Here is a 13,558-nt window from a genome sequence, read left to right on the forward strand (position 1 = left end):
AGCAGCGGCCTGCAATGCCTCATTGGACTTGGGGGGGGGGGGGACTACAAATCCCACCATGCCTCCAGCTTTGGGAGTCATGCTTGTAGCCGTCAGCGGCTTGCAATGCCTCAAGGGACTTAGGGGAACTACAAGTCTCATGAGGCATTGCAAGCCGTTGACCGCTATAAGCATGACTCCCAAAGGCAAAGGCATGATGGGACTTGTAGTTCGGTAACAGCTGGAGGGCCGCAGGATGGGAACCCATGTCTTACATGATCTGCTGCCGCCAGTGATTGCTCTACCCCCCTCCTCGGATGCTGGACTTTTACCAGTGCTCCCTCCTGTGGTGAAATGTGGGATGCGGGTGCATGTATATATATATATATATATAAATAAATATGCACCCACATGTCACACACACATAACTGTATTGTATACGGCTGGATTACCCCCCATATGTGCAGAAAAACGTCTCCCAGCCCGCGGTGTGAAGAGACCCCATAGACATCGCTGTCCATTCACATTATGGTGAAGCCCGGCGGCCGTCCTCCTCATACTGGGAGCTCATTGGCCGTTAGGACAGTCCGGGGTCCCCCAGCAGCGCTGTAGTCTCCTGTAGATGCTCCCTCACAGCCTGGTCCAGGACGGCGTAGACGTCCTTACAGGCCTTGCTGGCGGCGTCCATGACGCGCTCCAGGTGATCTTCATGCAGCCGGGAGTTCATTTCCAGCAGAGCTATCCGGTCAGATTTCGGCAATAAAGCCATCGCCAGCTGAGGGCCCCCGGCCGCCTCCTCGATGTAACTCAGGTCCACCAATGGCGTGTCCTCGATGAAGCCGGCCGAGCATGCGCAGACGTAGTCCCTCATAGGGATGCCGGCATCGATCACCGCCAGAGTGGCCGCGTTCACAGAGGTGCAGTAATTGCCGCCGTCTGCCTGGAGGATCTGCAATACAAAGAAGAGACAATCAATGGAGAGCCACGCCCATTTCTTTACACTCCACCCACAGCCCTCCTGCAACTGCAAAAAAGCCGACTCCAAAAAATTGGAATTTTCAAATAAAAAAAATTGGAAAATGGTTAAAGGGAGGCTCCGCCCCTCTGCCCTCACCTGTACATAGATGTCGATCTGAGAGCGCGGGTACTGCTGGGTGAGGATGGCCGCCTCGAACGTTTGCTTCAGGTGGATCGTCATCTCCGTGGACTTTCGGTCTCCATGGGGGCGGCGCTTCCTCTCCGCTGTGCTGAAGGTGGCCATACTGAACTGACAATTCACCACCGCCCGGTCATGGAGGGTCTTACTGCGAGAGCCCCGGATCTACGGGATGGAGGAGAGAAGACTGCTCAGGATCTACTGTATATGTACATCTGTACAGGACGGGGGACTGCTCAGGATCTACATCTGTACAGGACGGGGGACTGCTCAGGATCTACATCTGTACAGGATGGGGGACTGCTCAGGATCTACATCTGTACAGGAGGGGGGACTGCTCAGGATCTACATCTGTACAGGACAGAGGAGTGCTCAGGATCTACATCTGTACAGGACAGAGGACTGCTTAGGATCTACATCTGTACAGGACGGGGGACTGCTTAGGATCTACATCTGTACAGGACGGGGGACTGCTCAGGATCTACATCTGTACAGGAGGGGGGGACTGCTCAGGATCTACATCTGTACAGGACGGGGGACTGCTCAGGATCTACATCTGTACAGGACGGGGGACTGCTCAGGATCTACATCTGTACAGGACGGGGGACTGCTCAGGATCTACATCTGTACAGGACGGGGGACTGCTCAGGATCTACATCTGTACAGGACGGGGGACTGCTCAGGATCTACATCTGTACAGGACGGGGGACTGCTCAGGATCTACATCTGTACAGGACGGGGGACTGCTCAGGATCTACATCTGTACAGGACGGGGGACTGCTCAGGATCTACATCTGTACAGGACGGGGGACTGCTCAGGATCTACATCTGTACAGGACAGAGGACTGCTCAGGATCTACATCTGTACAGGAGGGGGGACTGCTCAGGATCTACATCTGTACAAGACGGGGGACTGCTTAGGATCTACATCTGTACAGGAGGGGGGACTGCTCAGGATCTACATCTGTACAGGACGGGGGACTGCTCAGGATCTACATCTGTACAGGACGGGGGAACTGCTCAGGATCTACATCTGTACAGGACAGAGGAGTGCTCAGGATCTACATCTGTACAGGACGGGGGACTGCTCAGGATCTACATCTGTACAGGACGGGGGACTGCTCAGGATCTACATCTGTACAGGACGGGGGACTGCTTAGGATCTACATCTGTACAGGAGGGGGGACTGCTCAGGATCTACATCTGTACAGGACGGGGGACTGCTCAGGATCTACATCTGTACAGGACGGGGAACTGCTCAGGATCTACATCTGTACAGGACAGAGGAGTGCTCAGGATCTACATCTGTACAGGACGGGGGACTGCTCAGGATCTACATCTGTACAGGACGGGGGACTGTTTAGGATCTACATCTGTACAGGAGGGGGGACTGCTCAGGATCTACATCTGTACAGGACGGGGGACTGCTCAGGATCTACATCTGTACAGGACGGGGGAACTGCTCAGGATCTACATCTGTACAGGACAGAGGAGTGCTCAGGATCTACATCTGTACAGGACGGGGGACTGCTCAGGATCTACATCTGTACAGGACGGGGGACTGCTCAGGATCTACATCTGTACAGGACGGGGGACTGCTTAGGATCTACATCTGTACAGGAGGGGGGACTGCTCAGGATCTACATCTGTACAGGACGGGGGACTGCTCAGGATCTACATCTGTACAGGACGGGGAACTGCTCAGGATCTACATCTGTACAGGACAGAGGAGTGCTCAGGATCTACATCTGTACAGGACGGGGGACTGCTCAGGATCTACATCTGTACAGGACGGGGGACTGCTCAGGATCTACATCTGTACAGGACAGAGGAGTGCTCAGGATCTACATCTGTACAGGACGGGGGACTGCTCAGGATCTACATCTGTACAGGACGGGGGACTGCTCAGGATCTACATCTGTACAGGACGGGGGACTGCTCAGGATCTACATCTGTACAGGACGGGGGACTGCTCAGGATCTACATCTGTACAGGACGGGGGACTGCTCAGGATCTACATCTGTACAGGACGGGGGACTGCTCAGGATCTACATCTGTACAGGACGGGGGACTGCTCAGGATCTACATCTGTACAGGACGGGGGACTGCTCAGGATCTACATCTGTACAGGACGGGGGACTGCTCAGGATCTACATCTGTACAGGACGGGGGACTGCTCAGGATCTACATCTGTACAGGACGGGGGACTGCTCAGGATCTACATCTGTACAGGACGGGGGACTGCTCAGGATCTACATCTGTACAGGACAGAGGACTGCTCAGGATCTACATCTGTACAGGAGGGGGGACTGCTCAGGATCTACATCTGTACAGGACGGGGGACTGCTCAGGATCTACATCTGTACAGGACGGGGGACTGCTTAGGATCTACATCTGTACAGGAGGGGGGACTGCTCAGGATCTACATCTGTACAGGACAGGGGACTGCTCAGGATCTACATCTGTACAAGACAGAGGACTGCTCAGGATCTACATCTGTACAGGACGGGGGACTGCTCAGGATCTACATCTGTACAGGACAGAGGACTGCTCAGGATCTACATCTGTACAGGACAGAGGACTGCTCAGGATCTACATCTGTACAGGAGGGGGGACTGCTCAGGATCTACATCTGTACAGGACGGGGGACTGCTCAGGATCTACATCTGTACAGGACGGGGGACTGCTTAGGATCTACATCTGTACAGGAGGGGGGACTGCTCAGGATCTACATCTGTACAGGACAGGGGACTGCTCAGGATCTACATCTGTACAGGACAGAGGACTGCTCAGGATCTACATCTGTACAGGAGGGGGGACTGCTCAGGATCTACATCTGTACAGGACAGAGGACTGCTCAGGATCTACATCTGTACAGGACAGAGGACTGATCAGGATCTACATCTGTACAGGAGGGGGGACTGCTCAGGATCTACATCTGTACAGGAGGGGGGACTGCTCAGGATCTACATCTGTACAGGAGGGGGGACTGCTCAGGATCTACATCTGTACAGGACAGGGGACTGCTCAGGATCTACATCTGTACAGGACGGGGGACTGCTCAGGATCTACATCTGTACAGGACGGGGGACTGCTCAGGATCTACATCTGTACAGGACGGGGGACTGCTCAGGATCTACATCTGTACAGGACGGGGGACTGCTCAGGATCTACATCTGTACAGGACGGGGGACTGCTCAGGATCTACATCTGTACAGGACGGGGGACTGCTCAGGATCTACATCTGTACAGGACGGGGGACTGCTCAGGATCTACATCTGTACAGGACGGGGGACTGCTCAGGATCTACATCTGTACAGGACGGGGGACTGCTCAGGATCTACATCTGTACAGGACAGAGGACTGCTCAGGATCTACATCTGTACAGGAGGGGGGACTGCTCAGGATCTACATCTGTACAGGACGGGGGACTGCTCAGGATCTACATCTGTACAGGACGGGGGACTGCTTAGGATCTACATCTGTACAGGAGGGGGGACTGCTCAGGATCTACATCTGTACAGGAGGGGGGACTGATCAGGATCTACATCTGTACAGGACAGAGGACTGCTCAGGATCTACATCTGTACAGGAGGGGGGACTGCTCAGGATCTACATCTGTACAGGACAGAGGACTGCTCAGGATCTACATCTGTACAGGACAGAGGACTGATCAGGATCTACATCTGTACAGGAGGGGGGACTGCTCAGGATCTACATCTGTACAGGACAGGGGACTGCTCAGGATCTACATCTGTACAGGACAGAGGACTGCTCAGGATCTACATCTGTACAGGACAGAGGACTGCTCAGGATCTACATCTGTACAGGAGGGGGGACTGATCAGGATCTACATCTGTACAGGAGGGGGGACTGATCAGGATCTACATCTGTACAGGACGGGGGACTGCTCAGGATCTACATCTGTACAGGACGGGGGACTGCTTAGGATCTACATCTGTACAGGACGGGGGACTGCTCAGGATCTACATCTGTACAGGAGGGGGGACTGCTCAGGATCTACATCTGTACAGGACAGAGGACTGCTCAGGATCTACATCTGTACAGGACAGAGGACTGATCAGGATCTACATCTGTACAGGAGGGGGGACTGCTCAGGATCTACATCTGTACAGGACAGGGGACTGCTCAGGATCTACATCTGTACAGGACAGAGGACTGCTCAGGATCTACATCTGTACAGGACAGAGGACTGCTCAGGATCTACATCTGTACAGGAGGGGGGACTGCTCAGGATCTACATCTGTACAGGACAGGGGACTGCTCAGGATCTACATCTGTACAGGACAGAGGACTGCTCAGGATCTACATCTGTACAGGAGGGGGGACTGATCAGGATCTACATCTGTACAGGAGGGGGGACTGATCAGGATCTACATCTGTACAGGAGGGGGGACTGATCAGGATCTACATCTGTACAGGACGGGGGACTGCTCAGGATCTACATCTGTACAGGACGGGGGACTGCTTAGGATCTACATCTGTACAGGACGGGGGACTGCTCAGGATCTACATCTGTACAGGAGGGGGGACTGCTCAGGATCTACATCTGTACAGGAGGGGGGACTGCTCAGGATCTACATCTGTACAGGAGGGGGGACTGCTCAGGATCTACATCTGTACAGGACAGGGGATAGAGGACTGCTCAGGTGCTTCTCCTGAGGCGACACTGATGATTAGGCTGCACTGATGGGTGAAAGTGATGAGCACTGATAGGCGACTCTGATGAGGCTGCACTGATGGGCACTGATAGGTGACACGGATGATGGGTGACACTGAAGGGGAGGCACTGATTGGGACAAATGTCCCTGTAAAAAAAAAAAAGCTGATAACCGGATTCTGTTTACTTCTGTGATTGGATGTCGTTGACTGACAGCTGATCACATGGTAAAGGGCCTCTGGAGTCACTGATCACAGAGCACGCCGGGCGCCATCACAGGAGGAGGTCTATAGAAGTTCTTATAGTACTGGAAGAGGCGTTGTAACCGTCTTTCACCTATAGCACGGACGGAAAGCGGTTAAACCGCTCCATCCCTCCGAGCTCACACACGTGTTCAAACCACACGTGTGGTCAGTGTATTTTTCTTTTGTATCGCCGTGACCATTAGTGCAAGAGAAATAATTCTATCCCTAGACCTCCTCTGTGACTCTAAGAGCCGGTTCACACTGGGGTGACTCAAAGTCTCCCCGACTTTGAAGCCGTCCAGCGCAGCGCGACTTCATCGCGGCTTGCAAACGTCTTCTCCAATAGAAGTCAATGCAAGCCGCCCCCAAGTAGTGCAGGAACCTTTTTCTGAGTCGCACTGATTAGAACGGTTCCATTGCACAGAATGGAGCGCTACTTGTCAGGTGACTTCGTGGCCATTTGAAACTGGTAACCTGTAGAAAAATATATATATATTTTTAAGAGTCACCTATGGAGATTTCCTTTAACCACTTGCCAACTGCCTAACGCCGATCTACGTCGGCGGTCAGCCCCTCACAGGCAAAGTGACGTAGGGCTACGTCACTAGCCTGTGAGGGTTTAGGGAGCGAGCGCGCGCCCCCGGAGGCGCGCTCCCGCTCCCGCGTGGTCACGGACCCCCCCGCGCGTGTGACCAGCGGACCCGATGTCCGCCGGTCACTCGGCGATCGGCGGGGGAGAGGGAGAAAGTCAGGCAGCTTGTGTAAACAAGTCACCTGTCATTCTCCTCGCTGTAAAAACACTGATCACTCGGATCTACTATGTAGATCCGTTGATCAGTGTCCTTACAGCTCAAGCCCCAGCCAATCACAGTAGAAAGCACGCCCCTTGGGACACACACAGCCCCTCCCTCCCAAATAAAGTTAACCCCTTCACTACCAGTGTATTTTTACAGTAACAGTACATATATATAGCACTGATTACTGCAGTAATGTCACTGGTAACCCCAAAAGTGTCACAAATGTCAGTCAAGGGTCCGATCTGTCCGCCGCAATGTCGCAGTACCGCAAAAAAAAAAAAAAAATCGCAGATCGCCATCATTACGCGTTAAAAAAAAAAACAACAAAAATCTTTCCCTTTGTTAGTAAACGCGATAACTTTTGCGCAAACCAATCAAAATACGCTTTTTGCGATTTTTTTTTACCAAACATAGGTAGGATAAAACAAATTGGCCGAAAATTTTAAAAAATTTTGATTTTTACTTTTTTTTGGGGGGAATTTCATATAAAAAAATGTGAAAAATATTGTTATTTTTGCAAAATTGTCGCTCTTTTTTTGTTTATAGCGCGTGATCAAAAAATCGCACAGGTGATCAAATACCACCAAAAGAAAGCTCTGTTTGTGGGGAAAAAAAGGACGCCAAATTTGTTTAGGTACAGCGTCGCACGACCGCGCAATTGTCCGTTAAAGTCACGCAGTGCCGAATCACAAAATACCCCCTGGTCAGGAAGGGGGTAAAATCTTCCGGGGCTTAAGTGGTTAAGTACTGTAGTTTGTCGCCATTCCACGACTGTGCGCAATTTTAAAGCGCTACATGTTGGGTCTCTATTTACTCAGCGCAACATCATCTTTCACATTATAGAAAACAACTGGGCTAACTTTACTGTTTTTTTATTTTTAACTACTTCTGGACCAGAGGGATTTAACCCCTTAATGACCAGACCATTTTTTGCGATTTGGCACTGCGCTACTTTAACGGACAATTGCGCAGTCATGCGACGCTGTACACAAATAAAACTGATGTCCTTTTTTCCCCACAAATAGAGCTTTCTTTTGGTGGTCAGCGGTACCCATTGGTACCCGTCAGCAGTAAGTCACATGTACTAGGAGCGCGGCCATTGGGCCCGTGTGTAGGTCAGCCAGTCTGACAGAAGCCGGCCATTCAGCATGCGCGGAAAAAAAAAAAACTTCATTTTAGCCGGCACCTGGATTTCAAATTTGTCAAGCTCTGCAATATAACATTCCCAATATGATGACATTTTTTTTCATCATTTTAGGCCAATTTGTATTCCGCTACATATGTTTGGTAGAAAAAAATCCCAATAAACGTATTTTGATTGATTTACGCAAAAGTTATTGCGTCTACAAACTAGGGGAAAGATTTATATCATTTTTATTTACTAGTAATGGCGGTGATCTGCGATTTTTAGCGGGACTGCGACATTGCGGCGGACAGATCAGACCCTTAACTGACATTTTTGGGGAGACCAGTGACATTACTACAGTAATCAGTGCTACAAATATGCACTGTCACTGTACTAATGACACTGGCAGGGAAGGGGTTAATACTGTGGGTGATCAAGGGGTTAAAGCGGAGTTCCACCCAAAAGTGTAACTTCCGCTTTAGGTATTCTAACCCCCTGACATGCCACATTTGGCATGTCATTTTTTTTGGGGGGGTACCTAGTTTTGCCAGGTACCCGCTCCCACTACCGCTCGGAGCGCCCTGCGTCTCCCCGAGCGGAAGTTCTCCTCTCCCCCTCCCTCCAATCTTCTGGGACACGTCAGAGATCCCAGAAGATTGCCGGCCAATCACGACGCGTAGCGCAACTCGCGCATGCGCAGTGCGTACCCGGCTGTGAAGCCGCAAACTGTCACAGCCGGGTGCCCACAGCAGTGATGCCGGAGAGCAGAGAGGGAGAAGAGCGAGGCTTCAGGCGCCCGCATTGCTGGACCGTTGGACAGGTGAGTGTGTTTGGCTGGAACTCTGCTTTAAGTGTGAGCCTAGGGGGTGTTTTCTAACTGTGAGGGGGAGGGGCTTGTAGAATCAATGAAGAGACCTGTGTTCCTAAATAGGAGGAGCTCTGTGTTGATTCCTGAGAGAACAGCGGACGTTTTCTCTTCTCGGGGGCAATCGCGGCCGCTGGTCCTGTGCACCGACTTCCCCGCTGACTGGGGGGGGGGGGGATGGGTGTGCACCCCCCCCCAGGATCGCACTCTCAGATCACCATACAGGTATGAGGATTTGCACACCTGTATATCTGCGGCGGGCGGTCAGCAAGCGGTTAATTTATGAGAGTGTTGTCACTTTCAGGTCACATTTGAAAATCCGCAGCGCAAACAGCGAGTGACAAAGTTTGTAACAACAACAACAACCGCCATTTTATTCCCCGGGGTCTCCGCTGATATATTTATAGAACGTTTGGCAGTAAATTTTCTATAGGCAACAAAAAAAAAAATGACTTTCACATGAAGGAGAGGAAGGCCAGAATCGGCGCAGTATGGAAGCAGTTTATCTTTTTTTTTTTTGATCAACTTTATTGCTATTGAAAGGGATGGACAACAAGCCATGAGAGAGATCTGAGGTATATCTGAGCCTCCACGGATGAAGTGCCCCGTACCTCCCCCCACCTCACCTCATGCGGTCCGTACACGGTGGCCAGCGCCTTGGTGTTCCCCTGCTCTACATAGGCCGAGCCGTCCGCCTGCTCGAACACCCCCATCCGGCACTGGATCTTCCGGAGCTCCACCGGCCTCCTCCCGTCCTGCCTGAACCCCTCATCAGAGAGAAGCTCCAGTCCCGCCATCACCACACAGAAACACACGTGAGGAGAACCTCAGCTTCCTGACACATGCGTCCCTTCCGGGAGGCTTCAGCCACTTCCGGTCTATGACTCGATGATATAACTCGTCACTTCCTGGAGGCTTCATCTACTTCCGGTCTATCCCTCGATGATACAACTCGTGACTTCCGGGAGGCTTTACCTACTTCCGGTATCGGTCTATCCCTCGAATGATACATCTCGTCTCTTCCTGGAGGCTTCAGATACTTCCGGTGTCGGTCTATCCCTCGATGATACATCTCGTCTCTTCCGGGAGGCTTTAGCTACTTCCGCTCTATCACTCGCTGATACATATCATAAATGAGAGAATAATAATAACAGTATGTAACAAATGTATGTATGTAAATGTTATTGTTGAAATTGTTAACTTAAATAAAAATTAATTAAAAAAAAAAAAAAAGATTATCTTCTCTTCTATTAATGTGAAGTAAAACAATGGCAAAAAAAAAAAAAAAAAAACAGAAGTAACAAATAATTGTTTGTAAATTTTATTGTTGAAATTGTTAACTTAAAATTCCAATAAAAATTACTTAAAAAAAAAAAAAATAATAACAGTATGAAGGTTTGGGTTTTATTTTTTTTTTATTTAATTTTTATTGCAATTTTAAGTTAACAATTTCAACAATAAAATTTACAAACAATTATTTGTTACTTCTGTTTTTTTTTTTTTTTTTTGCCACTGTTTTACTTCACATTAATAGAAGAGAAGATAATCTTTTTTTTTTTTTTTTTTTTCTTTTTTACATTAATTTTTATTTAAGTTAACAATTTCAACAATAACATTTACAAACAATTATTCGTTACTTCTGTTTTTTTTTTTTGCCACTGTTTTACTTCACATTAACAGAAGAGAAGATAATCTTTTTTTTTTTAATTAATTTTTATTTAAGTTAACAATTTCAACAATAACATTTACAATTATTTGTTACTTCTGACTCATTGCTTGGTACATTTAACAACAGTTAGGAAAATGAAGAAAATTATGAGAATTACAGGAGTACCAGGTAACAGTTAAATGAGAAAAAAAATTAAAAGATAAAAAAAAAAACGATTAAATAAAACACAGCATGTATTATTTAATCATTTTTTTTAATTTTTATTGGAATTTTAAGTTAACAATTTCAACAATAAAATTTACAAACAATTATTCGTTACTTCTGTTTTTTTTGCCACTGTTTTACTTCACATTAACAGAAGAGAAGATAATCTTTTTTTTTTTTTTTTTTTCTTTTTTACATTAATTTTTATTTCAGTTAACAATTTCAACAATAAAATTTACAAACAATTATTCGTTACTTCTGTTTTTTTTTTTTTTGCCACTGTTTTACTTCACATTAACAGAAGAGAAGATAATCTTTTTTTTTTTTTAATTAATTTTTATTTAAGTTAACAATTTCAACAATAACATTTACAATTATTTGTTACTTCTGACTCATTGCTTGGTACATTTAACAACAGTTAGGAAAATGAAGAAAATTATGAGAATTACAGGAGTACCAGGTAACAGTTAAATGAGAAAAAAAATTAAAAGATAAAAAAAAAAAAAAAAAAAAAAACAATTAAATAAAACACAGCATGTATTATTTAATCATTTTTTTTTTAATTTTTATTGGAAATTTAAGTTAACAATAATCATTTTTTTATATATATATATATCCTTTAATTGTTTTTTTCTCATTTAACTGTTACATTGTACACCTGTAATTTTCATAATTTTCTTAGTTTTCCTAACTGTTGTTACAGGTACCAAGCAATGAGTCAAAAGTAACAAATAATTGTAAGTGTTATTTTTGAAATTGTTAAATTAAAATTCCAATAAAAATTAAAAAAAAAAAGAAGATAAATGTCCAATCCACTATAGTAGTCCGTGATCCACAGTGGGGAAAAAAAAAAAACTATGACATGCGGGTAACAATGCACACACCAAAAAAAAAAATTCAGTGTAAAAAAGTTCAGAAAAAAAATTAAATATTTAATTTATATATATATATATATATATATATATATATTTTTTTTTTTAATTGTATTTTTTTCTCATTTAACTGTTACATTGTACTCTTGTAATTTTCATAATTTTTTAAATTTTCCTAACTGTTGTTAAATGTACCAAGCGATGAGTCAGAGGTAACAAATAATTGTAAGTGTTATTGTTGAAATTGTTAATAAAAATTCCAATAAAAAATAAATAAATAAAATAATAACAGTATGAATGTGTCCATAAAACAAAAACAAATTAGAAGATAAATGTCCAATCCTCTATAGTAGTCCGTGATCCACAGTTAAAAAAAAAAAGAAGATGACGTGCGGGTAACAATGCACACACCAAAAAAGAAATGCAGTGTAAAAAGTTCAGAAAAAAAATTAAATATTTAATTTTTATATATATATATATATTCTCTTTTTTTTTTTTTAATTGTAGTTTTTTTTCTCATTTAACTGTTACATTGTACTCCTGTAATTCTCATAATTTTCTTCATTTTCCATATGTATATATGTATATATATATATATATATATATATATATATATATATATATATATATATATATATATATATGTATATATATATATTTTATTTGTATTTTTTTCTCATTTAACTGTTACCTGGTACTCCTGTAATTCTCATCATTTTCTTCATTTTCCTAACTGTTGTTAAATGTACCAAGCGATGAGTCAGAAGTAACAAATAATTGTTAATGTTATTGTTAAAATTGTTAATTAAAATTCCAATAAAAAATAAAAATAAAAAAATAATAACAGTATGAATGTGCCCATAAAACAAAAACACATTAGAAGATAAATGTCCAATCCTCTATAGTAGTCCGTGATCCACAGTGGGAAAAAAAAACTATGACGTGCAGGTAACAATGCATACACCAAAAAAAAAATTCAGTGTAAAAAGGTTCAGAAAAAAAAAATTAAATATTTAATTTTTTTATATATATATTTTACTTGTATTTTTTTTCTCATTTAACTGTTACATTGTACTCCTGTAATTCTCATAATTTTCTTCATTTTCCTAACTGTTGTTAAATATACCAAGCAATGAGTCAGAAGTAACAAATAATTGTAAATTTTATTGTTGAAATTATTAATTAAAATTCCAAAAAAAAAAAACCAGTATGAATGTGCCCATAAAACAAAAACACATTAGAAGATAAATGTCCAATCCTCTATAGTAGTCTGTGATCCACAGTGGAAAAAAAAAAAACTATGACGTGTGGGTAACAATGCACACACCAAAAAAAATTCAGTATAAAAATGTTCAGAGAAAAAAAAATTAAATATTTAATTTTTTTTAATATATATATATTTTAATTGTATTTTTTTTCTCATTTAACTGTTACATTGTACACCTGTAATTTTCATAATTTTCTTAATTTTCCTAACTGTTGTTACAGGTACCAAGCAATGAGTCAGAAGTAACAAATAATTGTAAATGTTATTGTTGAAATTGTTAAATTAAAATTCCAATAAAAATTTAAAAGTAAAAAATAAAAAAGTTCAGAAAAAAACGGTGACTCGGCATCTCGTCAGTCACTTCCGGTCTATTATGTTACCGCCGTTCTTCACTTCTGGGCTTTCCATTTTTTTTTTTAATCTCCCGCAACTCACTGATCGGCCGCCTTTCGTCATATCCGGCCCATCTATCACACCTCTCCGCTCTCTCTGGAGGTCACTTCTGAGGGCGGTTCCCCAGCCTGTATAGAGGCAGAAGGGGCGGGGTTGTTCTCTAATGAGAATTGTCCAATCCGGAGACTGTTGTGATACAGATTTGGGGGGGGGGGGGTTGGGGGTTGGGGCGAGGCTTAGTCACATTAGGGGGATTACCATTCAAAAATCTGGGAAGTGAAAATCACAGGAAGTGATTTGCAGC

The 13,558-nt window shown here is 44.5% G+C and overlaps 1 protein-coding gene across 1 annotated transcript; it reads right to left on the minus strand.

The window, feature by feature from the left end:
- Positions 1 to 531: 531 nt before the first annotated feature.
- On the minus strand, positions 532 to 9,699 carry EXOSC4 (exosome component 4). Its single transcript, XM_082257465.1, has 3 exons — positions 9,476 to 9,699; positions 1,094 to 1,300; positions 532 to 928 (listed from the first exon to the last, which is right to left on the minus strand). Exons 1-3 carry the CDS (start codon positions 9,644 to 9,646, stop codon positions 557 to 559), a joined length of 750 nt encoding a protein of 249 aa, XP_082113591.1. The 5' UTR covers positions 9,647 to 9,699; the 3' UTR covers positions 532 to 556.
- Positions 9,700 to 13,558: the final 3,859 nt, after the last annotated feature.

The sequence above is a fragment of the Pelophylax lessonae genome (genome assembly GCF_965119305.1).
Source record: "Pelophylax lessonae genome assembly, chromosome: 5".
Classification (NCBI taxonomy): Eukaryota; Metazoa; Chordata; class Amphibia; order Anura; family Ranidae; genus Pelophylax; species Pelophylax lessonae.